The sequence below is a fragment of the Peromyscus maniculatus genome, chromosome 5, assembly GCF_049852395.1.
Source record: "Peromyscus maniculatus bairdii isolate BWxNUB_F1_BW_parent chromosome 5, HU_Pman_BW_mat_3.1, whole genome shotgun sequence".
Lineage (NCBI taxonomy): Eukaryota > Metazoa > Chordata > Mammalia > Rodentia > Cricetidae > Peromyscus > Peromyscus maniculatus.
Window position 1 is genome coordinate 38647977 of NC_134856.1, and position 27815 is coordinate 38675791.

The following is a 27815-nucleotide window of genomic DNA, read 5'->3' on the forward strand; positions in this document are numbered from 1 at the left end:
TTCACTGTCAGTAAGATCCCTTATCTCAAAGGTCCCAACTTGCCCTGAAAAAAAAAATATAGTATCTTTCTCTCTCTCTCTTTTTAAGATGGAGACTTGCTATGTTGCCTAGGCTGATCTTGAACTCTTGATGCTCCTTCCTTGGCTTCCTAAGCAGCTGGAATTACAAGCGTACTCTGTGCTCAGCCTAAAAAATACAATTGTTGTTTAGACAGCTTCTCACTCTATAGCACAAGTCTGGAACTCAAAGTGACCCTCCGTTTATAGAGACTAAAAACGGATATATGAAAGAGCAGAATACTACAATGAACCCCAATGTCCAGTGCTGAGTTTCCAGGTCTAACTGAGCAGCCTTCCAAAGGCTGCCAAGCAGCACTGATGTGCTAACACACACGTCCTGTGGGGAGGGCAGTCGCCCTTGGAAAAGGGGTTCACCTGGGCCACAGGACCAAGGGCACTACTAGACTTGGGCATAACTGCAGGGAATGAGAGGCGGAGGCTCTCACCTGAGCCATGCTCCTCCCTTGGGGACCACACACCACCACATGAACCACCAGGATTTCTGACCCGTTCCCCGCCTCTGGTATCCAACTGCCAAACCACCTGTGTTCTGAACTGGCCCGTAGCAACTGTTGCCAGAGCTCCAAGGCTTCTGGGCATCCTCATCACTCCCATTCAGGATACTTTCCAAGGACATCTCAGATAGAGGAGAGACAGAAAGAAAGGCCACAATGGGTCAGGCATACCAGGCTTCTAAGCCCCAACCTCTCTCTCATAGCCCTGGTCCTGGGCAGCGCTCAGTGGCTTCAGAGAATTTCCTAACTGATCCCTTTTACAGGCAGGGCTGCCTTGAAGTGCCCTATAGAACTGAACTACTGGGTAATGACCAATTAGCTTTTCTCTAGCAGTCTCATGTGGTGATAGACTGTGTATCAAATAAAGCTTGCCTGAAGACCAGAGAACAGAACAAGCCACTAGATTAAACATAGAAGCCAGGCAGTGGTGGCACACACCTTTAATCCCAGCACTTGGGAGGCAGAGATCTCGATCTCTGTGAGTTCAAGACTACCCTGGACTACATGAGATTGACTCAGCCTAGGAGAGAAAACAGAGCCAGGCAGTGGTGGCACACACCTTTAATCCCAGCACTTGAGATCTCATGCCTTTGCTTGGGAAGTCACATGCCTTTAATCCCAGCACTAAAAAGGAAGTGATACAGCTGGGCGGAGAAAGGTATATAAGGTGTGAGGAGACAGGAACTAAAGCCTTTTTGTAAGACCATTTAGGAATTCGAACAACAGTCTCAGCTAGGAATGGCTTAGAAGGCATGTACAGGACTACAATATGAACAGGGGAAGTATGGCTCCCAGTTCTGTGCCCAGGGATTCCACTGTAGTGAGAAGGAAGAACACCCAAAATCTTAGTGAGGCCCTGATGGTCACCTCAGAGGTGGAGAGAAGCACAATTTCCCTCAATGAGGGCTTGAGCACCACATGGCAACAAACCCTGTGAAGCAATAGCTCCTGAGAGGAAAGATGTTCCAGAGAGACCATGGCTGAAGGAAAGACCTGGTGGGTGCTCGTCAGCTAATGAGCAACAAGGATCCTGCTTACATGAAGTAGGAAAGAATAATTCCTTTTTGGCAGGTACACACAAGCAGCATTTCCAGACTATTAGAAACCCACCTACATGCCAGCCATATCTAAAACGTCTGCTACATATCACCATCTGCAACTAGCATTTACTTCAGACCCTCCCCACGGCTTGAGCTGCACCCTTAGGAAGGTAGGGAGGAAGGATACTGAACATCCTGTTTTTATTCACCCTCTCACATGAGCCTGGCACAGACCCCTGAACTCTGCTCTCAGTGGCTCACTTGTGCAGATGTGACAGATGAGCTATTAGCCCGGCTAGTAGAGACGGCTGTCCTGCTGGGGACATCCTGCTGGGCCCACTCACAGTAAGGTGCAGGCTAGGAGGAGAGGTGCTCGCCTACTTTCCACCATCCTGTGGAGACAAAGCCGACTGTTCCACCCCGGGCCCTCCCCATCTCGGTTCCCAGCCCAGGCCTGGGCAACAGCTGCTCCAGGAGACACCCTCTCAACCCCTAACCATAATCCTTCCCGAGATTCCTTTCCGACAGTTAGGGAAAATAGGGCGGGTGGGTCTGTTCTCTGCGGAGGGGCTGTAGCCATCAAGGTAATATATGTAACACCGTGGGAACAGCCATCTTACTACAGAAAAGGCAGTGGGACCATGCCAGAAGCCCAGCTTGTTACAGATGGGTCTCCTTTCGACACAGCGTGAGTTTCCCTGGCTCCAGCTGAGGCGCGGGGCACAGAAGCAATAGTTCTCTATCCCCCAACCTCTCAAAGCACCCAAGCATGGAAGAAGCCCAAACCCCTGGTCTCCATCAACAATCCTGCTTTTTTCATCCAGCTTCCTCAATCTAGGGATCCCTGCCCTTTCCTGTTAGTTCTCCAGCACAAGGGTGGGGCAGCAGGCAGCTACACTCACCTGTCAACAGATCATTCAGCCTTGCTTCTGAGTCATTTAGCCCAGGGTTCCAACATTCTTATTTTGGAACCACACCTGTTCCTTGGTTTCACACTTAAGGAGACCAAAGAACACCTTGCAAAAGATAAACAAAACTTCCACATCTTCCAACAGAAACTCCTGACATTGCAAACTAAGACACTCCCACATGCTGTCAAGAAACTGAGCAGCACAGCCTTATGGGAGAGGAGCTCCTGTTATCATCCCCACCAATCAGTCCCACAGTGCCATCCCTCTGCCCCAACACCCTGGAAGGCAAAGATGCTCCACTGAGCCAGTAACCTACAAAAACACATTAGGAGCATCAACATCCTGACCATGGTCTCAGCCTTCCATCAGACCATTCCTGCTAGGACAGTTTACATTCAAATACAAAACACTAGCACTTGAGGGAAAAGTGCAGTTTCCTTTCTTTTCCTTTTTTTTTTTTTTTCCTTTTCTTTCTTTGGTAGTCCTAGCTGTCCTAGAACTCACTATGTATATCAGAGTGCCTCAAGCTCACAGAGATCCACCTGCTTCTATCTCCCAAATGCTGGGATTAAATGCATGGGCCACTGTGCCCAGCTTCAAAAAGTGCAGTTTCAATGAAAGCTGACTCCAATCTACATGCAGGCACAGGAGAACGTCAAATGCACAGCTGCTCGCTTTTTTCAGGAAGAAGAAATTTACCTTTACAATAGCTATACTTCTGCACCCCTTTTCTGTGTCAGGTAGAACTCTTAGTATTTTACAGAAATAAACTCATCATCAGGATGTGGTGATACACACCTGCAACACCGGCATTTGGGATGCTAAGGCAGGAAGATTCAGTTTGAGGCCATCTGAAGATTTATTGTGAGATCCTATCTTAGTTCCTCCTTGAAGAAGAATTAATCTTTAATTCTTATAACTACCACCCTAGATATTTATGTGTTAATATATCCCTTCCATTTTACAGATGGAGAAACTAAAGAACCAAGCAATTAAGTAATCATTCTAGGCAACAAAGCTGCAAGAATGCAAATACAAACAAACAATGTGGCTTCCCAACCCATGGCCTTAGCCACTGAGCCACAGTTTCACAAGTCAACTACACATTGCCAGGTGGTGGTGGTGCACTTGGGAGGCAGAGGCAGGTGCATCTCTGTGAGTTCGATGCCAGTTTGATCTACAGAACAAGTTCTAGGACAGGCTCCAAAGCAATACAGAGAAACCCTGGCTCGGGGGGAAAAAAAAAAACAACAAAAAAAAACAAGTCAACCACACAGCCCTCAAGATTTTTCAGGCTGACAAGATGTCTCAGTAGGTAAAGGTGCTTTGCTATCAAACCTGGTAACTTGAATTCAATCCCCAGGACTCAGATGGGTAGAAGAAGAGAACTGACCATTGCAGGTTGTCGTCCTATGACTTCCATGCACCACACACTTGTGCTCTCACACATACACAAATTGACACACACCATCAATTAATGTAGATTTGCTTTCCTACATGACCAAATGTGAGCCAGCTTTGAGTCAATGACTCTGAGCCTCTAAGTACAAGGCAGAAGAGCCCATCACACTCAGTGCCACTGTGCTTAAGGCTCATCCAAGCTGAAGGCTGGCCTCAGGTCAAGAGGACCTGATGCAAAACTGGTTCCAAAACCACAGGTGACTTACCGAAGTTCATCATGCTGAGGCACAGCACAGCAAAGCGCAAGAACAATTTCAACCCAAAGCCATCAGGCAAGGCCCTGGACACACTCTGGATGAGTCATAATTAAAAGATGCACTCCACAACCAGGTGTGGTGGCACACGGCTTTGATCCTAGAACTCAAGAGGCAGAGGCAGGTGGATCTCTGTAACCCCAAGGCCAGACTGGTCTAGAGTGAGTTCCAGGACAGCCAGGGCTACACAGTGAGACCCTGTTTAAAAAAAATACAATGCAGTCTAAGTCCTAAGGAGCTCACAACCCAGTTAAGGACATGATAAATGTTGAGTCATACAAGGCATGGTGACCAACGACATCAGAGATGGTGAGAGTGAAGGGACCAAGCAGACTGCACTAGGGGTCAAGAGGAAGGGCATTCTCAGAGCAAGGTCAATCAGTGTCTGCTCGCGGCAGATGTGGGATGTCAGCAGCAAGTCTGAGGTGCCGCACAGCCATGAGGGTGAGTAGGACATGCAGGGCGCAGAGGCATTGGAAGAAGAGGCAGACAAGAAACTGTCCTGTCAGCAGAAGAATCAGAGGCCTAAAGCAACAGGGCACAATGGACACAGTGGAAAGCAGAGGTCTGAGGTGAAGAAGGCAGTAAGGCGGCCATGGACGAACAAGGACAGAATGGAGAAAGCAGCAGAAGCACGAGAGAGGTCAGCAGAGAGCCTGCAGGTCACTGGAGGTTACACTCGAGGGCCAGTAGTCAGCGGCTGTCAGCAGAGTCGGGGAGCACATGAGGACCTGGTCCTTGCAAGAAAACTGACATTTGGAGAAAGCAGGTCCACTTTCTGCCCAGCTTTTGTTTTTTGTTTTTCTTGTTTTTGTTTTTTGGTTTCTCTGTGTAGCTTTGCGCCTTTCCTGGAACTCACTCTATAGCCCATGCTGGCCTCAAACTCACAGGGATTCACCTGCCTCTGCCTCCTCAGTGCTGAGATTAAAGGCGTGCACCACCACTGCCCGGCTCTGCCCAGTCTTAAGAAAAGAACAGAGGTTTCTAGAGGAATGATTTGCTTAAAAGTGGAGTTGAGTCAATGCAGTGAGTTGGATTTCCCCTGGCTGCCCTCACACTGCCTTTTCGGGGCCTGGCCAACCCCAACCAACTACTCGAAGGCCACAGAGTCCCCTTAAGGAAGACTAATACTGCTGCCACCACCTCTGCAGGCCCTTCCCTCAGCTACTGTACATTCTAATAAGACAATCGATCCAAAGGGACCAGAGAAATGAGGAGTCCAGGGTAGAGAAGGGAAGGAGAGAACGCTCCCTTACTGTTTGTTTCCGGCTGGTTTCCCTCACGCACTAGATCGGGGCCATAAGAAAATGATGTCCATCACACTTGGAACACTCCTTCCTCACAATCAGTTCTTTTTTTTTTTTTTTTTTTTTTTTTTGGTTTTTTCGAGACAGGGTTTCTCTGTGTAGCTTTGCGCCTTTCCTGGAGCTCACTTGGTAGCCCAGGCTGGCCTCGAACTCACAGAGATCCGCCTGCCTCTGCCTCCCAAGTGCTGGGATTAAAGGCGTGCGCCACCACCGCCCGGCCACAATCAGTTCTTACAAGGCACAGAGAAGAGGATTAGGAGTCAAGGACCAAGTATTCTCAACGGCAGCAGGAGGGCAGATCAGACCCGGGCTTCATAAATTAACATCTCCCTCTGTCTGACTTTGACAAGAGCTGCTCGACTCAGGCTCTCAGGCTGTTTCTAATGTCGCTGAGATTCAGTATCAAAACAGCCATTTTTTTTTAATTAATAAAAGCATTTTTCTTTTTTTAAATGTGCCAGGCAGTGCTGGCACACACCTTTAATCCCAGTACTCCAGAGGCAGAGGCAGAGGCAGAGGCAGGCAGATCTCTGAGTTCAAGTCCAGCCTGGTCTACAGAGCATGAGTTCCAAGATAGCCCAGGTTACAAAGAGAAACCCTGTCTTTAAAAAAAAAAAAAAAAAAAAAAAAACAATTAATTAATTACATAGCACAGGCTGCCTCAAAATTCACTCTATAGGCAAGATAACTTTGGATTTCTGCTTTGTCTGGCCTCTAGCTCCCAGGGCGCTGGGATTCTATGTATGCATCACCATATCCCATGGGTTTCCGCAGTACTAGGGATCAAACGTTTTGCAGGCTGGGCAAACAAACCCTGTACCAACTGAGCTGCTTCTCCAAGCTTAGTGAGAGACTTTTAAAAGCAATGGTCAGTAACGCTCTGGAGACGCGCTAACAGCTTGTGGACCAACTGTCCTCTACTCTAAAACACTGAGTCCCGCTCAATCACTTCTCAAAGAGCTAGTCAGCCATCCCATCTTCTCCTCATCAATCTTGTCCAGGTCACTTCATGAAGTTCGGGGCCACTGTGACAGGTTCTAACTGCTCTCCTTGTACCCATCCTTCCAAGCTGTACTATGGTTTCCTCAAAACACCCAGGACATCCATATTCCTTACCGGACCTGTCAACCATTATCGCCCAGTCCCATTGGCCTCACCCAGTCCCTTACAACTCAGCTCTTGCACTGTCTCCATCAGGATCTTTATTCTACTAACACTTTCTTCCCCAGCTGAGCTTCCCTCACCACTTATTATCACCACTCCTGGCCTGACTCCTCATCCTTTAACTTCCAGCCCAAGTGCCATTGCCTCAGAAGGCCTGTCTCTAGTACACTTTCATCACACTATAAGCAGTCCCATCAAGGAGCCTGCCAAATGTAAAGTGCCCAGTGCAGGCTTCTCAACTACACGCACATTTCTTCCCTACTGGGCAAATTTCATAGGGGGAGAGACTGTCTATTTATCTCCAGGCTAGACTCAGTGCCTGTCACAGAGCACCCACACAATGCACTATTAGGGCCTCACGGTTATAATGAATGAGAAGCTCCCTATAAAGCATCCAGTACAGAGAGACTAAAACACAAGGACATTTGGTTATCCACAGCTCCAAGAGCAAAGTGCCTGGAGGCCACAAAAGAGTCTGTTCACTCGATGTTCTGATGGGACCAGAGGACAGCTTTCCAAGTTTCCCATGGAAAAAGGAGACCTGTCTGGTGATACCTCCCCAGAAGCCAGGATAGAGCTGCTAATATTATTGTTCACATCCAAAGCCTGGTCCAGAGGAGACAGACCTCCAAGAGATGACGGGACCTGCCCTGGCAAGTTTCTCTGCAATGCTGGAAAGGCCAGCCCGCAGGGGCTAACCCCAGGGCCTCCTTGGCCCAGGATCAAGGGTGATCCTTTTCATTCCAGTGGCTTCTTTCAGGATGAAAGAGTATTGCCTGCCACCACTTATAAATGCTGAAGCAGCAGCCTGACACTGGACCCCACCCAGCAATTCCAGGCAAGTTGCCAGGACACGAGAAGGGAGGGCACTTCACTCCCACAACCAGCCAGAAGGCTCAGGGCATCCATCATATCACAGTTCTTACCCCTGCTGAAGGTTTTTCTTGTTTGTCTAAAGCACGGTTTCACTTATAGGTAGCTTTGACCTCAGAGATCCACCTATCTCTGCTAGGATACACTCAAGAGCCATCATGCGGGCGGGGCTATTGGTTTGTAATTTGAAGAACATTTTACTATATAGCCTAAGCTGGCTGAGAACTCACAAGCCTCCTGCTTCAGCTTCCTGACCGATGTGTGCCAGCACATACAGCCTTCGATGAGTTCTTGTACTTTCCTGTGACTCCCAACTGGTACTGGACATCCACGGCTCCCCAGAGAGGAGTGACTAAGCCCCACTTCCTAGTCCTCCCTCTGCATTGAGCACAATCCATACACCCATCTCCAGGTGACCTGCAAACAAGAGCACAAAAGGCCTTTACCACATGCTGAGGACAAACCCCACACTCACAAACCCAACAGGCTTTGTTCCTCACCCAGTCAAACAGCCCTGGAAACAAAACAAAACAGCTTCCTCTCAAACTTACTGACTCCTAAGTTTTCTTTATGGGTATAGTGTACTGGGAGAAGGGATGTATGTACTTGTCACTGTGGGTGTACCTGCATGCAGGTGTCTATATGCACAGTGGGCAGTGGGCAGAGGTCAGCCGTGGATGTCACTCAGTCCCGTATTTTGAGACAGGGTCTCTTACTGAACCTCAAGTTTATTGGCTCAGCTAGGTTGGCTGGTCTGTGCATTTCAGGGATCTGCCAGTTTATACATACACACACAACACAGCACTGGGGTTACACATGTGTGCGACCACCCCCAGCTTTTATGTGGGTTCTGAAGATCCAAACTGAGATCTTCAAGCTTGTGTAGCAGGCACTTTACCAACTGACCCATGTCCCCTGCCCACCTAAGCTTTTCTTTTTGGTTTTCTTTCTTTCATTCCTTCCCCCCAACTCCTTGTTTTTGGTTTTTCAAGACAGAGTGAGTTTCTCTGGGTTAGCCCTGGCTGTCCTGAAACTAACTTTGTAGACCAGGCTCACCTCAAACTCAGAGACCAACTTGCCTCTGCCTGCTGCGATTAAAGGCGTGTGCCAACACCACCCAGCCACCTAAGTTTTTCTAAACTTGCAAATAGAAAATAATCTATACAGGGTATAGGTCAAGTGGTAGAGTTCCCAAGTGCAAGACCCTGAGTTCAATTCCCATCACCACCAACTCCCCAAAAAGTAATCTACATACACAGCCATCAAAATAAGGAACCTCTCCCAATGACCTAGCAAGAGTCTTCTCAACCAAACCAGATATATTCCGTTATCTCAATATACACACATTTAAAACATAACTGCCTACTTTAGGAGACGGGCAGTACTGGGGACCAAACCTACAACCATTACTCAGCTACATCCTCAGGCCCCATTCCGCTTATGACTAAATGTGTCCAGTTAATATCTTAGGGTGAGAAAAGAGTCTTTTTGTAAACCATAACCTACCACTTCTTACAGTTCCCTGACCGGCAGAGTTCTTAAAGCTCCTACTGCCCAAGAGCCCCAGCTTCAACTCCTCTGTCCTCTTTCCTCTACATGGAGTTAGGGTGAGTTAATCTGGGAACATCTTGCCTATAGAAAGCAATCCTGTAGTCCCCAGCTGCTTATTAAAGAAGAAAGGAAGAGAAGGAGGAGAAGACCACCACCACCGTGCCATGGGAAAGTAGAGGCAGGAGGACCAGGAATTCAAAGTCAACCTCAGCCACATAGCAATTTTGTGGTCACCTTGAGCTACATGTCTCAAAAAACAAAATGGACAAACATACAATAAATAAAAAAATAATTTGGAGTAAAAATAGGTTTCAAACTCCAGTAAAGAACGAGACAAAACTGGGCAGTGGTGGCACATGCCTTCAATCCCAGCACTCTGGAGGCAGAGGCAGGAGGATCCCTGTGAGTTCAAGGCCAGCCTGGGCCACAGAGCGAATTCAGGACAGCCAGAGCCACACAGAGAAACCTTGTCTCGGAGGAGGGAAGAACGAAAAGATGGAGGAAGAGGGAGAGAGAGGGAGGGAAGGAGGGAAGAAAGGAAGGAAGGAAGGAAGGAAGGAAGGAAGGAAGGAAGGAAGGAAGGAAGGAAGGAAGGAGGAAGGAGGAGGGAGGGAGGGAGGGAGGGAAGGAGAGAGAGAGAGAGAGAGAGAGAGAGAGAAAGAGAGAAAGAGAAAGAGAAAGAGAAAGAGAAAGAGAGAAAGAAAGAAAGAAAGAAAGAAAGAAAGAAAGAAAGAAAGAAAGAAAGAAAGAAAGAAAGAAAGAAAGAGAATATGACCAACCACTAAGCAAACAGGAATAGCCTGGCTAAGACACCATTAGTTCTGCTTGGCATGGAAACACGCACCTATATCATCCTATCATCCCAGGACTCAGAGAACTCAAGAGGCTAAGGTAGGCAGATGTCTACTTTGAAACCAGCTTGGGATACATAGTGAGGCTCTATTTCAAAACAAAACAAAAAGCAGCAATAACAACAATTACAATAACTAAAACTTGAAAAAAGACATATGCCATTTCTGGTTTAGAAGACTTAATTTTCAGTGAAATTAACTTTCCTATGCTAACAATTGGATTTTGTGTATGCAATTATAAATTTAAAATGTCAGTACAGCCGGGAGGTGGTGGTGCATGCCTTTAGTCCCAGCTCTTTAATCCCAGAGGCAGATGGATCTCTGTGAGTTTGAGGCCAGCCTGGTCTACAGAGTATGGAGTACAAAGTGAGTTCCAGGACAGCCAAGACTACACAGAGAAACCCTGTCTCGAAAAACCACAAAAAAGAAAGAAAGAAATGTCAGTACAGCATTTTGGAACAGTTACTTAAAATCTTGTTTGTAGGGCTTGCTAGTTCCAAACTGGCCTAGCCCAAAACGGGGTGTGGTAGTACAGGCTCATAATGGCATAGGCCTGTAATTCCAGTACCCAGAGGCAGGAGGATCAGAGTTCAAGGTCACTCTTAGCTATATAGAGTGTTTGAGGCTAGCTTGGTATACATGAGACTCTGTTTTCCTATCCCCTGCTACCCCCAAAAAGGTCTATTACAGACAAATATACTTCACTATATTAAAACATTAATACCCTTCCCTAAATAACACTAGAAGAAAAAACAGTTTGCACAAAGATGTTTCTAAGACTGGTCCCTATTAAGTAGAAAGCTCAGTGGGACATCATTTGCCTAGCACGTGCCAAGGTCCTAGGTTCAATACCCCAGCAGAATACAATTTATAATTTTAATTTAAAGAAAAATATCCAGGCATTGTGTGATAAGCCTGTAATCCCAGCACAGAGAGAGGAAGGCTGGAAGACTGAGTTCAAGGCCAGCCTGAGCTACATATGGAAAACCATGTCTCAAAACAAACTCCTTCGCTGGCTGGTGGTGGTGCACGCCTTTAATCCCAGCACTCGGGAGGCAGAGCCAGGCGGATCTCTGTGAGTTCGAGGCCAGGCTGGACTACCAAGTGAGTTTCAGGAAAGGCGCAAAGCTACACAGAGAAACCCTGTCTTGAAAAAACAAAAACAAAACAAAACAAAAAAAAAAAAAAAAAACTCCTTCACATAAACAGAGATAACCAATAAGGAAGAAAGGTTTGTAGCTATGGTATAACCAAACAAAATGGATTTATTGGGTCCACCAACTATTTATGTACATACTGATCTCAAAAAGGATATTTGAGTTGGGTATGGATGCATATGCCCTGAATGCCAGCACTTGGGAGCAGAGGCAGGTGGACCTCTATGTGTTCGAGGCCAGCTGGGCCTGCGTAGTGAGTTCCAAGACAGCCAGAGAAACATAATAGAGGGACCTTGTTCCAAAAATAATAAAACAATAAAAAGTAAGCTGGGAAGTGGTGCTGCATGCCTTTAGTCCCAGCAGTTGAGAGGCAGAGACAGGCAGATCTCTGTGAGTTTGAGGCCAGCCTGGTCTACAGAGTAAGTTCCAAGACAGTCAAGGCTACTCAGAGAAACCCTGTCTTGGGGGAAAAAAACTAAATAAGTAAATATTCATAAAGCCCCTTTGAGTCTATGTGGACAAATGAAGCACTGGCCTAAAGACACAGAAGCCCTAGCGGGTGGCTAGCAGGCTGGAAAATATATTCTCTCTCAAACATCTCATTGAAAGGTAACAACAAAATTTCAAAATTTGGACCCAGCCAAGGCCATTACCAGACGCTTCCCATCAATCACACATTCAAACAACCCAATTAGTCTGCAAGGGCCTCTTGGAAATCAAAATCAGTTGGCAGGAAGGCTTGAGTTGCTATCATAGCCATCCTGCCTCCCTGCAAAAATACCTGCAAGGAGTTTCAGGTCTAACAGTTAATAAGTGATGATGTTTTCAGTTTTAGAGCACATACAGTCTCACACACACACAGAGCAACCTTGGGAAAGTTGAAAGCACATTCTTCTTTTCTAACCTTCCAAATGCAGCAGCAGACTGAGCGATGATAGACCCACTGCCACTTCTGCATCGGAATCCTCCACTCTATCCACATACCTGTCCTATGCCAGATCTGCCCCGACATTCTGCTAGTCCTGCATCCAGGAATGTCAGGGGTGCCCATCCTTCCCAAGAAGCCCTATCTAGATTCAATCTGATGATTTCCACCCATGGAATTCTCAGGCAGAGTCCAGATATGGCAGGGAACACTCAAGACATAGCAGTGAATGTGGAAATGAGGGTAAGTGGGGCATGCTGATACCCATCTATGATCCCAACACTTGGGAAGCAGAGGCAGGAAAAATACCAAATTTGAGGCTGTCTCCCACAACAAAATCTCTTTTCTCCACTACCAAAACAGTACAAAAGTTCAAAGATCAAACTGAAAGCAAGAAACAGATCTGTGTAAGACAGCTTAAACCATAAAGAGGCTGAGCCAGGCGGTGGTGGTGCACACCTTCAATCCCAGTGCTTGGGAGGTAGAGGCAGGTGGATCTCTGTGAGTTCAAGGGCAGCCTGGGCTACATGGTGAGTTCCAGGACAGGCTCCAAAGCTACACAGAGAAACCCTGTCTTGGAAAACAAAAACAAAAACCCATAAAGAGGCTACACCTAACTTACAGATTCTGATTAATAACAAAGAAGTTTGTTTTCAATCACATTAAAGCAAAAAGACAAAAAGAAAAAAGCCAAACTCCTGACAATTAGTTGAATTCAAAGCAAGTGTAGATTACGTTTGAAATCGGTTCATTATAGACAAGGCTGTGATGAAGATTACAGTCCTTAGGAAAAGGCACTGAAGTGTTATTCCCTCTTTAGAAAAGCCAGCGGTCTTCTGTGGCAGAGGCACAAGGAATCTAGGGCAAAACCACCAGGACACTGCCTGCCTTTGTGATGGTATCAGGGCAGTTCATGCCATGCCACCTCTGCCACTTAAGGCAGACACGGACTTAGCACCATCACCTGGAAGCTATCAGCTCTTAAGGAAGGCTTCAGTCTCCTCAGTGGTGCCCAGACAGGACCGGGAATGAATAGCTGGGCAGAAAACAACTGGAAGTATGTAGGACTGGTAGAGGAAGACCAGATGCAGAACCTAGAGTAGTTCACTAATCTGAAGCTGCTGTGGACCCACAGCTCCAAATTCAGATGTCTTAATCATATCTCTTATTTATTCGGAATTCACCTCAACCAGGTTCCACGTGGGAAACCACTTAAAGACTTTGATCTTTAACATGATGAAGTAACAAGCCACGAAGGAGCCAGGCTTGGCAGTACATGCCTCCTGGCACATGCCTGAGTCCCAGACTGGCGAGGGCCAATGGGAATGAGGGCTACTGAGGCGTAGCCCCTGTGGGAGTAAGGTCAGGTCACTTCATTTAACAGTAAACAGTTCAAATTCCGTGAGTGACAATCACTTGTTGATTTTTAAAGGATTTTTATTTGTAATTATGTATGGTTGTGTGTCTTCAGTGTGGGTCAGGGGTCCAAGGAGGCAGTTGTGAGCAGCTTGAAATGGGTGCTGGGAACTGAACTCAAGTCCTCGGGAAAAGCAGGAAGCACCACTAACTGCCAGACTGTCTCTGTAGCCTCCATCAATCAATTCTTGAAATGGAAGATGTCCTAACTCAATGACCATCATTTGGAATTCTCTACCCAATGTCTGGACATCCTGCAAACAAGACCCTCCCCAGTCTTTCAGCTGCTCTAACAGACCAGGACAGATGAGAGCAGAGCAATGTTTTCTTAAACGGTGACTCACCAGGTAGTCTGTTCATGTTGACGCCTTGAGCTGAGAGTCCAATTCCCATGTACCTTAAAAAAGCAAAGAGGGGAACGCATGAAAACAGAGCAGAACACGTATGTATGAAGAGGCCAGGACGAAACTCATTATCTTGTATGCTAGCTAAAAATTAATTGTATCTCCCTTCTCAAACAGTTCTTAGAAGACAGAACAGTGAGAAAGCAATGACTGTAGACTTTCAATACACTAAGGGCTCTCAGGGAACCTTCACTTTTGATTTCCCTCATCTAAGTATCAACTAGGCCCCACTCTTAGACAACCTTGTGATCTCTTTCTCTTTCTCTTTCTCTCTCTCTCTTTGATACAGGGTCTCTCTGTGTAGCTCTGGCTGTTCTGAAACTCAGGCTGGCCTGGAACTCCCAGAGATTTGCCTGCTTCTGCATCCAGAGTGCTGATACTAAAGGTGTGTGTCACCACATCCAGCTAACCTTTTGATTTCTAATGGAAGCATCTTAATAATATCTTTGCCACTTTCGACAGGCGGTGGTGGTGCATGCCTTTAATCCCAGCACTTGGGAGGCAGAGGCACGCAGATCTCTGTGAGTTCGAGGCCAGCCTGGTCTACAAAGTGAGTTCCAGGAAAGACGCAAAGCTACACAGAGAAACCATGTCTTGAAAAACAAAAAACAAAACAAAACATCTTTGCCACTTTCTTTAGTGGCAAAGAAGAGAGCCCCTAAGATTTCTCATCAGGTAAAGGCCCTTGCCACCAAGGCTGACACCTGAATTCCGCCTCTGGGACCCACACAGTGGAAAAAAAAAACTGACCCTTGAAAGTCTCCCTCTGACTTCCAGATCTGTCTGTGATACGTGTGCACATGCACACACACAAAATAAATACACACAATTTAAATTTTTTCTTTAAAAGAAAAGGAAATAAGAGATAGTGTATATAACCATGACTAACTGCTAGTGTACTGAAATCATGGCCTCCAATCACCTGGCTTCTAATTCCAAAGAGGAAAGGAGAATCTAGTCCTTAGAAGTTCCTAGGGAACGGTGGCAGAGCAACGCAAGGTCAGACTTCCTCATCAGCAAGGAGCACACACTGAGAGAGTATAGCCAGGCTGCACCTATTCTGCATCATCAAGAGTCCTGACACAGCTTCCTCAGGCGTCCCAAACACATACACATTACCCTTCCCTGTACATTACCCTTCCCTGTACATTACCCTTCCCTGTACATTTACCGAGAGTCTCCTAGATCTTCCCTGCACATTACCCTTCCCTGTACATTTACCAAGAGTCTCCTAGATCATACAAAGCAGGGAGGTGGTGAAGTCTAAGCTTCCAAAACCATCTCTCTCTCTCTCTCTCTCTCTCTCTCTCTCTCTCTCTCTCTCTCTCTCTCTCTCTCTCTCTCACACACACACACACACACACACACACACACATTTCCTCTGCAGGTACCTAAGTAAGGTATGCAAGGCAAGGTGGGGCCCTTCCTGTGGCAACTTCCAAAGAAGTCTTAGTGGCACTCATAAGAAGAGGTAAGCCAAAAAAGGAAATCTCTTTTTCAGTCTAAGTGTTTGTGGTATATAAGGAAATGGGTAACTCAAGAACTTAAAAATAAAAGAATCAAGCCATCTGGGGCTGGAGAGATGGCTGGGGCTAGAGAGATGGCTGGAGAGGTGGCTCAGAGGTTAAGAGCACTGGCTGCTCTTCCAGAGGACCCGGGTCTATTCCCAGGACCTACATGGCAGCTCACAACTGTCTGTACTCCAGTTCCAGGGGATCCAACACCTTCACACAGATCACACAGATATACATGCAGGAAAAACACCAATTCACATAAAATAAATAAATTAATTTAAAAAAAAGGAATCAAGCCATCATCTTTTTTGTTGTTTTTTGTTGTTGTTTGTTTGTTTGTTTGTTTTTGAGACAGGGTTTCTTTGTGTAACAGCCCTGGTTATCCTGGAACTCATTCTGTAGACAAGGCTGGCCTTGAACTCACAGAGATCTGCCTGCCTCTGCCTCTGCCTCTCAAGCACTGGGATTAAAGGTGTGCACCACCATTGCCCAGCCAAGCCATCATCTTTTAAGATTAAAAAGAAAAGAGTAGAAGCCAAATATAAATACCAGATTCTAAGCACATAAAAGCATCAACAAACAGGCAGCTGAGGTGCTTGGAATACTTAAAACATCCAAAACACCATCCAGAGGCCTAACAAGGTCAATGTGTTTAATGACATGGAATTGTAATTTTAAAAGGTTAAAATGGCAATACTATGTAAAGTGAATTTTACCATAATGAAAAAAAAGTTTCTATTGATGTGTATGTGAGTGTTCATCCTGTGCTAACATGTATGTGGAAGCCAGAGTTTACCATCAGGCATCTTCCTTAATCATTCTCCATCTTTGTTTGTTTGTTTTTCTGAGACAGGGTTCCTCTGTGTAGCTTTGGTGCCTGTCCTAGATCTCACTCTGTAGACCAGGCTGACCTTGAACTCACAGAGATCTACCTGGCTCTGCCTCCTGAGTGCTGGGATTAAAGGCGTGCGCCACTGCCTGGCCTTTTTTTTTTTTTTTTTAAGATAGTCTTTCACTGAACCTGGAGCTCACTAATTCAACTATATTGGTTGGTCAGTAAGCCACAGACAGGGATCTTCCTGTCTCCAGCTTCCCAGTTCTGAGATCACAGGACACTTCAGAAAAATCTGCTGTGTCCAGATTTTTACGTGGATATTGCAGATCCAAACTCAAGTCCTTATGCTTGGACAGGAGGCATTTTTACCAACTGAGCCATCGCCCCACTCCCCAAAATTGGAGTAGCTGCATAGAGTCACCTTAATCTGCCTATGTCTAAGTGGCTCGATAGTCACATTCTGATTGTTTGTGTCGTGACTTTACAAAGATCCTTTCCATGTGTATCTCATCTCAGAGTATTGCTCCTCGAGCACACTCCATGCACTAGACACCTGCTTCCTGATACTCCAGAGCCCCACACCACAGTCAGCCCTGCCCCTGCCTGGCATCCACACCGTAGTTAATGCCCTCTTTCCTTTCTCTCATTATCTGTACCACTCACTGGATTTTGGAGGAGCAACTTTAATACCCAAACAGAATAGCAGAAAGGAATGGAAGGCTCCGACCCACCCATCTCCCTTTGAAACCAGCAACCCCATCATGTCGTACAGGTATCAAGAAAAGACACAGACTAGCACAAAGAGCTTATTAATTTAGTCCACAGTGCTTAAAGCGGGTGATGGGGAGGACCAGCATTTTATAGAGGGGCATCCACAGCACAAAGAAAACTTGTCTTGCTTATTTTAAGCACTATTTGGGACACAGAGTTAGATCCTTTGAGGTCAAAGACATGGCCCATACACAGCCCAAAGCTGAACAGAACTGCTCAGCCCTTCCAAGAAACACATACTGACTGCCAGAAAGGGCCGGTTTCTAGGACCATCAGGAGCCATTGTGTGAGCCTGCTGGCAGGATTCCCATTAGATTACAACCTGCACATTTCCCCAGAAAAACAGCAGCCTAAATAATCAGCTTCCTGGCTTTATGTGGTAGAGGATGCCAAGAGCTGGTCTCTGTTCCCTTGATGTCTTTGCTGACCAAGCAGTAAACAGCTCCACTAGCCTGTGGTCATCCACCCCAAATGCACATGTGCAACACAGCCAAGAGGTTCCCTAACCTGGAAGGCAGTCACTTACCCTGTCCTACTGTGAGAGTCTGAGCCTGTATCCCACACCACTTGTAGTTTCCTGAAACTAAGGTGAGAGCTTGTGTTTAGAGCATATTTGTTTCCTGAATAACCCTTGACAGCTTAAAGCTAGTGCAAACAGGGTAAATCAAGGATCCCAAAAGAGGAGTTATGTTTGGCCACCAGCCAAAGTTCTGGTTCTACAATGTTCCATGGGGATGAAGGACCACTAAGACATCTATGCTCAAAACACAAGTTGCTTTTTAGGGAGCTAGGGGTGTAGCTCAGTGGTACAGCACTTGCCTAACATGTACAGAGCCTTGGGTTTGATCTCCAGCACTATAAAAACAAACACGAACAAACTATTCGTTCATTCCTACAAGGGAAGCCTCTTCTCTCTCCAGCAGGAAGCCATCACCACATTCTTATAGGTCCTGTGCTCCCCAGCAGGAATGGCATTTCCTAGATAACGGCCTGGGAGCCTCTGCACAGACTCTTGCTCAATTTCACAATCTGATTGGATGAGTTAAGTGTAGCGTAGCCAGGGGAAGCTGACACCCATTCACTTTGGGCACCGTGCCACCTCTGGGTGTCAATGACATGCAGAGCAGCTCCACAGGAACCCAACCAGGAGACTCAAGTGAGGTCAAAGCTGAGTCAGGGTCCAAAGGAAACAGGCCCCAACTCTTCAAACACTAGATAACACTAAGTCTTTTCCAAAACAAGGGTACTCTGAAGCTACAAGAAGACCCAGGTCCCTGGGCTACATGTGGCAGGGCACTGGCCTAGGATGTCTGGGCACCTGGACTCAAGCCCCAGGCACTGGGTGGGGGAGGAGAAGTTTCATGGATGGGTGTGATGACACAGGACTGTGGTTCCCCAGCACTTGGAAGGAAGAGGCAGGTAGAATGTCAAAATCCAATGCCAGCCTGGACTACATAGCAAGTCAACCAGGGATGCATAGAGACCCTGTCTCACCTTTGTGTTCAAAATAGATGTAGTTTCCCATCGTCTAGCGAGTTTCCAGGCCCCTGAAGACTATCGTCTAAGCACCCTGAGATAATCAAGGGAAAGAGCCACCAGGGTCCTTTGAATAAACTAAGAAGTGCTGAGCTACACACTTTTGTTTTGCAATACTGAGACTCCAGCCAAGGTCCTTCTGAGCACATTGAAAGTGCCAAGCAAGGCCTGTGCTGTTGAAATGAATCCCCAAATCCTCAACTATACACTTTAAGGGGTGACTCATATAGATAATGAAATTACATATAAGCCAGGTAAGGCGGCACACACCTACAATCTAAGAACCAGGAGGTGGAGGCAGCTATATGAGTCCAGCCTGAACTACAGCAAGGAGCTTGCCTCAAACAAAATAAGTTTTTAAATATTTAAAAATTACATCTGGGCCAGGCATGATGGCAGTTGTCTTTAATTCTAGCACTCAGGAAGCAGAAGCAGGAGGAGCTCTGTGAGTTCAAGGTCAGCCTGGTCCTCAGAGCAAATTCCAGGACTACATAGATACTTTGTCTCAAAACAAAAACTACATCTCAATTATACTCAACAGAGGACAGAAAGAATCATAATACAATGAGGGCCATTACATAAGATAGTTAGAACTAGCAAGATTGAAAGCTTATCCTCTAATATTGGGAACACAATGCTCTCACTATTAGCACTGCAATAGAATACTGAAAGTTCTAGGCAAAGCAGTGAAGACAAAAGTTAAATATATGAGGCTGACAGTACACACCTTTAATCCCAGTACTCTGGAGGCAGAAGCAAGCAATCTCTGTGAGTGCAATACCAGCCTGGTCTACATAGCAAGTTCCAGGCCAGTTAGGGTTACACAGTGAGACCTTGTCTCAAACAAGCCTTTAATCCCAGCACTCAGGATGTAGAGGGAAGTAAATCTCTGAGGTCAAGGCCAGCCTGGTCCACAGAGTGAGTTCCAGGACAGCCAGGGATAGATAGAGAGATTCTGTCTCAAAAAAACAAACAAAAACCTGGGCAGTAGTGGTGCACACCTTTAAACCCAGCACTCAGGAGGCAGAGGCAGGAAGATTTCTTTGAGTTTCAGGACAGCCAGAGCTACAGAGAGAAACCTTGTCTTGAAATAACAAAATAAATAAAAAATTTTTTTAAAAGTATAGGACTAGCAAAAAAAATGGACATGAAGATGATCAAAACAGGGAGCCTAGAAATAAATCCTCATACAGTTAACTGATTATGACAAGGGTGCCACGACCACTCAGTGCAAAAATGAGTTTCTGTTTTTTAAACAAATAGTGAAGGGATATCTGGATAACCACAAGTAAAAGAATGACGTCAGTACCTTCTTTTGGAAAGTCTGAGATCTCATTCATGTCTTCTACAAGGATCGGCACATTGCTTGGGGAACAGGGTAGAGCCTACACTCAATCCCACCATCATCAGGTCAAGGTTGAACCAGAGAGCCAGAGTGAACTGACTTGAAGGGAGGGATTCCCTGAGGAAGTGAAAGCTGAGCTAAGGCTTGGAAAAGGAGGTAAGAGAAGCCAAAGAGAACATGTGCCATGCAGAAGCAACAGAATATGCAGAGGCACATAAAGACAAGAAAGCAGACACAGGGTAGAGGAGGAACTGAAAGAAGTTCGGTGTGGCTGAGTTGTAGGCTGGGCAGACTAACAAAGAACCAAAGCTGGACAGGAAATGGGGTTGTGCACACAGCTACATGCTAACTTAAGGAGTCCTAACTTCATGGGAGGCCAATGGAAAGCCACAGGAGAGGTGAAGCAAGGCCACAACTGATCAGATAGCTAACACAGACTGAAGAAGCAAACCCCACACCAAAGTCATCCTAGGAAAGCAACAGGGATGAAATGACATGGAAAACGCCTACCACTCTTTAGAACATAGAGAATTTATTAGGTTGGGATGGAGCAGCACAACCAGTCACCAAAGCAAGGTCAATTTTGAAGCCAACATGCTCACCAAGAGGCAGAGCCGCCACCCCCAACTCTGTTCCAGCACTGACGCTGCCACCAAGCACAAGCACCTGAATGAGAAACATGACTGCAAATAACAGACTGGACATGCTCAGATCAAGTCTCATCTCTGCTCCCAAGTTCACCACGGGTCCGCCGGCATGTCGCTTGGCCTCTCAGGGCCTGATTCATCAGCTGTTACCATGAATCCAGAGGCCTCAGTGCAGCCACTCACCAGAACCAGATGAAAAAGCACCTGGACTAGTGTTCGGAGCAAGCAGATGGGTAACTGTGTACACGACCCACTCTGTCTAGTAGGTCACTGTAGGTTCTTCCAGCAGGAGCATCAGATAAATCAGGCTATTCTCAAAGGCCTGAACCTGGGACATCTAAAAAAAAATGCCTGTTTATTTGGGATTACCAGGGAGAAAGGACATGAAAAGTTGCTCCTTGTTGGTAATAGGGCCAGGCTATGGTAAGAACACTACCAGACACAGGCTGATTTAAGACAGCCTGGGAGGAAGGGAGACAGCAAAAACCCCACTCCCCTAAGAGGTGACAGAGGATCCCAACAGTTGGGCTGTCCTACCTCACTTGTTTATAGGGCTCTCTTTTCAGGCATCAGAAGACATGAGAGAGAATAATTTACTCCACAAGTAACTCAAGACAAACCTTTGTATGACAGCAAACAGAGAGGAAATAACATTTAACGAAGAAGTGAGGCGGTCAGGAAGTAGAGAGGGACAGCAGACAAGTTCCTAATGGTAGCTGGGTCATGAGCTGGTTTCCAACTTCTCAGTTTCTGCTACTCACTGCCAAGATCACAATGCAAGCTGAAGCGACAAGAGACACTGTCCCCACTGTGGCTTTGCACTGCAGGACCAAGACTGGTAGAGACCCACCACTGACTTGGAGAAGGGGCAGCCACAGCTACAGGTGGACAGGAGAGGACTTGAGCTAACTACACTCAAGTTATATCTACCCAGAAACTCCTACCCCTACCCCATAGGCAAAGGGGGCCAAACTGAGGCTCAGGAAAATGGCTGCCTTCAGAATAGAATGGCAGCTCCTGGGGCCCAGGCGGCCTACCACTCATCCCTGCCCTCTCTGCCACAGAAGCAACAATGTGCTGAACTGGTCACGTGGAGAGATGCAAGCACACTTGTCAACTTGGACTCTTCCCCTTTGTTTTCCATATTTCCTACGACTAACATCAATTACTTTGTTGATGGTGGGCTTGATTTCCTCTTTTCTTTCTCTCTGAGACAAAATCTCACATAGTAAGGTTGGCCTTGAACTTCTGATTCTCCTGTTTCTTCTACCTCCCATGCCTATAATCACTTTGCTAGGATTATAGGCATGGACCACCACACCCAGTTTATGTGGTGCTAGGGATCAAACCCACGGTTTTGACATGTTAGGCAAACAGTCTACCAACTGAGTTCCATCCCTAAGCCTTGGAATCACTTTTACAATTGTGGAAAAATGACATTTAGAAGACAGCTATAACCACCCCTGGATCATCCCAGTGCAGCACTTCAGTGACAAGAGACGGACTAGGAACTTGGCTTCCATTGTTAGTTCCTCAGTACACCAAGCTCCCTGAACCTTGACAGCAGCTCAGCGGGCATTGGAAAAAACAGCAGAAACAGTCAAAATCCGCGACAGGCAGAGGAGCTGGAACCCAGGCTCAAATGGCATCCTGTGGTTCCACCCCAAGCACAACCCAGAGCTCACTCTCAGGAGACGCTGCTACATGAGTCAGGCTCAGTACAGCTCCAAAAGAGTTTTTCCTGACCAGCCATGCTTGGTGATATCAGAGGACAGGACCTTAGAAACGAGACCACATGACTCTCATACCCTCCAGTTTTGAAGAAGGCTGGAGGGAGGACACGACACCTTCACGGTCTTTTCCTAATAGAGTTGGGCACACCCTTCTACACAGGGAACCCTTTAGAAACAAATCCAATGCTCCCTCCTCTTATTTCTGGAAGGGAAACATCAGAAGAATTTATTTTGGTTTTTTGAGACACACTTTCTACGCGTAGCCATGGTTGTCCTAGAACTCGCTCTGTAGACCAGACTGGCCTCGAACTCACAGAAATTTGCCTGCCTCTGCCTCCCGAGGAATTAAAGGCATGTGCCACCACCCAGGCTGGCCTCAAACTCGTGATCCTCCTGCCTCTGCTTCCTTCACCAAATCCTACTGGCACCACCAAATCAGCTTTTTTTTTTTAATTTATTATATTTATTTACTAATTTTGGGTGTGCACTTGTGCCATAAAGCACATGTGGAGGTGGGAGAAGAGCTTAGATGAGCCAGTTCTCTCCTTCCATCATTTGAGTCCCAGGGGTCAAACTTAGGTCATCAAGTTTGGTGGCAAGCACCTTTACCTGCTGAACTATCCTGCCAGACCCTGAGCAACTTTCAAGTGACAGGAAGTCAGGTATGGTGTATGCTTTGGAAGCTGCTGCCGGAGGGCCGGGAATTCCTGGCCAGCCTTCTTAGCTATCCTTCAAACTCACAGGCATCTGGGTTAGGTGAAAAAAAAGGCAAAGTGACAGGAACCCTTCTCAGTGGCCTTTAGACATAATACCCCAACTTGGAAAGGCTGGTCTCATAGACTCCACCCTAATTCTGGATCACAGATCTTGGGTTTCAACCCACATCTCAGGTTCCCTATCAGAAAAGGAGAAGTTAGACTAAAGGGCTCCTCCGCTCCTTCCTAGCTCTGACCTTAGTAAATTCAATTCTTAGCAGAATAATGTCAGTAACGGCTGTGTGCTATCACAGATGTACCATACCCAGATGCAAACCCAAGATGAAACACATCTTAGAAGAGCAGTTAAAAAGTCAGTAAGAGCCGGGCGGTGGTGGCACACGCCTTTAATCCCAGCACTCGGGAGGCAGAGCCAGGTGGATCTCTGTGAGTTCGAGGCCAGCCTGGTCTACAAAGCGAGTTCCAGGAAAGGCGCAAAGCTACACAGAGAAACCCTGTCTCGAAAAACGAAAAAAAAAAAAAAAAAAAGTCAGTAAGGGTGCAGGCAGGGTGGCTAAGTGGGTGGGAGCAATTCCCACACAAAGCTGAGGAGCTGAGTCAACCCCCGGTTTCTGTGGTGGAAGAGAGAACTGCCCCTGAAAACTGTCCTCTGACCTTCATGCCTATGCTACTGCACATGCATGCGCACGCATGCACGCGCACGCGCGCACACACACACACACACACACACACACACACACACACACACACACGCATATGCACTCACTGCAAAACTAATAAAATACTAGCAGGACGTTGTGACCCAGGCCAGTAATCCCAGCCCTCAAGAGGCAGATGCACAAGGATCAGGAACTCAAGGCCAGCCTGTGCTACAAGAGTGAGTCTACATATAGTGTACCAACCAGGCAAGTGCCATGGCATCAGACAGTCTCAGATTTAAAAAAAAAAAAAAGAGCCAGGAAGTGGTGGTGCTCACCTTTAGTCCCAGCACTCAGGAGGCAGAGGCAGGCAGATCTCAGTGAATTTGAGGCCAGCCTGGTCTACAAAATGAGTTCCAGGAGAACCAGGGCTACACAGAAAAACCCTGTCTTGAAAACAAAACAACCTATATAATTCAAACAAAAAGACAAACCGACTACAAAATAGGCAATGGACTCTATAGATGTTTCCTTTTGTATAATTTCTATTTTATATGTTATTACTGTATGTATGAATGCAGGGGCATGTGGGCCATGGAACATGTACTCATTCTGAAACAGAGGACAATTCTAAAGGGCTGGTTCTCTCCTTCCACCATGGGTTCTGGGGATCAAACTCAGGGTGTCAGGCTTATACAGCAAGTGCTTTTACCCACCGAACCACCTCACCAGTCCTATAGACATTTGTTGAAAGATTTGTGAAACAGCCGATGCTGAGGATGTACCTAAGTTGGTAGCACTGGGTCTGAGCTCCAGAATAGCATAAATTGAGCAGGGCAGCACAGCCTAAAGTCCTAGCACCCAGAAAGTGGAAACAAGATCAGAAGTTCAAGGTCATCCTTGGAATAGTCTAGGATACAAAAAAACTGGTATAGTTAAAAAAAAAAGAGCCGGATGGTGGTGGCACACACCTTTAATCCCAGCACACAGGAGGCAGAGGCAGGCAGATCTCTGTGAGTTAAAGGGCAGCCTGGTCTACCAAGTGAGTTCCAGGAAAGGCACAAAGCTACACAGAGAAACCCTGTCTCGAAAAACCAAAAAAAAAAAAGGAAGTACATGAAAAGATAAAAGATGTTCAACATCATTATGCATGCAACCAAACAGGTGTGTCCATCAGAAGCTGAACAAAATGTCTTTCTGTATGTATGCCTAGCTATCTAACTAGCTGGCTACACTGTGGGAAATTACTCAGTCATAAAAAGGATGAAGCTCAGATACATGCCACAACACACATCTTGAAACCACTTTTACACAAAACAAGTCTGACACCATAAGACTAATATGTAGGATTCCATTTATACAAAATTATCTAAAATAGGTAAATTCATAAACATAGAATGTAATCAGGGAAGAAGAGCGCATTGTTGAGTTTTGTTTGTTTGAAAGAGGGTCTCACTTCATAGTCCTGGCTGGCCCTGAACTCGAATTTATCCACCTGTTTCTGCCTCTTGAGTGCTGGGAGGTGTGTGCTACCACACTCAGATTGGAAGTAATTATTATTTAATGGGATAATAAAAGTCTTAGAAATAGACAATAGCAATGGCTACCCAACATTGTGACCCTAAGTAATACCACCGAATTACCCATTTAAAGACAATAAACAAGACAGGCACAGTGGGCACACGCCTTTAATTCCAACACTCAGAAGGCAAACAGGCTGATCTCTGTGAGTTCAAGGTCAGCCTAGTCTACAGAGCAAGTTCTAGGATAACCAAAGCTACATAGTGAGGCTGTTCTCAGGAAAGAAAAAAACTAGCCATGCCTTTAGTCCCAGAATTCAGGATGCACAGACAGACAGATCTGAGTGTGAGTCCCTCTGGTCTACAGAGCTAGCTCTAGGATAGCCAGGGCTACACAGAGAAACCATGTCAAAAGAAAAGAAAGAAAGAGGGAAAAACAGAAAGACAGACAGAAAGAAGCTAAAAAGCAAAGAAGATAAACAGCACATTTTATGTTGAAGGTCTTTAGTACACAGAGTCACACCCTTATAGTTAAGCCAGACAGCATGAGCCTCAGCTGGCTTTTCCAGATAAGACAAGGAAGGGCCCTGGCTCAGAGCTCAATGGAAAGCATCAGAGCAGCCTCTACTCTGGCCTTTTGCCAGAAATAAGAAGACCCTCTCTGCTCACACAGAGCAGACGAGAATAGTGAAAAACACAGACCCAGCTCTTTTCACAGTCTCTCAATTTCTTCTTAGAGGGAAGATGGGGATTTTTGTTTGTTTGTTTGTTTATGTTTTTGTTTTGTTTTTGGTTTTTGGAGACAGGGCTTCTCTGTGTAGCCCTGGCTGACCTGGAACTCACTATGTAGACCAGACTGACCTTGAACTCAGAGATCCCACCTGCCTCTGCCTCCTTGTGCTGGGATAAAAGGAGGTAGATCTTATGGGTACTTTAAATAATGACTATATAAGGTACAGGAACCAATGTATTTGGCAACAGGACTTCAAGACTTCAGACTTCAAAGTTCTATTAATAGGACCACTCTGGTAGGAAATGATGCAAGGAAGACACCAAAGACCCGAGCCTCGGTGCTGAGATGCTCTGGGTAGCTGTGGGAAACTGTGAGCCTACCTTTTCCAATAAAAAGAAAGGTCTGGCTTCAAGAAGCACACCTTTGTTCCCAGTACTGGGGAGGCAAGGCAGGTGGATCTCTGAATTCAAGGTCAGTATGGTCTACAGAGTAAGTGCCAGGGGTACAGAGAGCACAGAGAAACTGTCTTGAAAGACAAAAAACAAGCAAACAAAGTCCCAGCTCCAAGGAGCTCTAAGGATCTCACCTAGAAATCTCATCTTGATGTCTAACATTTCCATCATAGCTCATCAGGCTGACAATCTTGCTCCTATCAGAACTTGCCCCAGATAAAAGGAATCAACAGCTTCAATAACAGATAAGACTCTGGAGAAGTGGACACAAAATGGTCCCTGGAAGACCATTCAGTCAAAACACCAACTGACATTTAGGTCTGAAAGAAGAGCTAATATTTGGCACTGGGGATTTTATTTTACAGTCTGATGAACCCACTTAAAACCACAGACCATCATGGCACCAACTACTATGTGTATTTTGTTCCTCCAGCAACCATAGCCCATTGCCAGGAAGCCATGCAGCTCACTTAGAGCCGAGGGGCATGACAGGCCCCAGCACTATTCAGGAAAAACAATCCAAAAGGCAAAAGGCCTCAGTCACGATGTGCTCCACTGCCATAGAGAAAGGTGGCTCAGAGTACAGATAATCCCAGTTTATTCAGGGATGGGCTCCTTCTCTAAAAGGCTCACACTCTTAAGTGGTGGCCCATGCCTTTAATCCCAGCACTCAGGAGGCAAGTGGATCTCTAAGTTCAAGGCCAGCATGGTCTTCAAAGCAAGTTCCAGATCAAGGGCTGTTACAAAGAGAAACCCTGTATAAAAAAAAAAAAAAAAAAAAAAAGAAAAGTAACTATAACCAACTTTGGACTCTGTAAGTGGGATATGACTATTAGTGAGATGTAACCAATTATTTTCAGCAAGCTGCCTCCTCTGCTTCTTCTTGGTCAACTCCACCTTGGCACTGTCCTGTAGAAGAGAAAAGCTGAGCCCTCAGACCATCTGGACACAACTTCCCTTTCTCTGGCATCCACTTCTCATCTTCCAATCACCTCTGCCCTGAGGCTGCTGGATTTCATCTCACGTTAAAACTGTGAACAAAAAATTTCAACTCCCTGCTATAATGTGAATTGAAAAAAATTCTGGGGCTCTGTCTGGACTAGAATGAATGCTTGTTATCAGTGTTTGCCCTGGAAGCTGAGGGTGTAAGGGTGTGTTTAAGCCCTGACATTAGTCATTCCTGACCGTCATGGTTAGGGTTATCATTGCTCTGATGAAACACCATGACCAAAGCAACTTGGGGAGGAAAATTTTTATTCGGCTTATGCTTCCAAATCCCTGTTCATCACTGAAGCAAGAATAGGAACTCAAACCAAGGAGGAACCTTGGAGGCAGGAGCTGACACCGAGGCCATGGAGGGGTGGTGCTTACTGGCTGGCTCCCCATGACTTGCTCAGTCTTCTTTTTTTATAGAACTCAGGACCACCTGCCCATGGATGGCTCCCCCACACTGGGCTGGACTCTCCCCTATCAATCACTGTTTAAG

The 27815-nt window shown here is 46.2% G+C and overlaps 1 protein-coding gene across 2 annotated transcripts in view; it reads right to left on the reverse strand.

Annotated features, from left to right (window-relative positions):
• Positions 1 to 27815, reverse strand: part of Ranbp10 (RAN binding protein 10) — a 61418-nt gene that overhangs the window by 24044 nt on the left and 9559 nt on the right. Inside the window, exon 3 of one of the 2 annotated variants that reach the window (XM_006986820.4) lies at positions 13830 to 13882. In XM_006986820.4, the coding sequence (XP_006986882.2) occupies positions 13830 to 13882 (53 nt within the window). Of the gene's footprint in view, positions 1 to 7815; positions 7967 to 13829; positions 13883 to 27815 lie in introns of those variants that run through there. The other variant, XM_042277600.2, reaches the window with a different exon arrangement.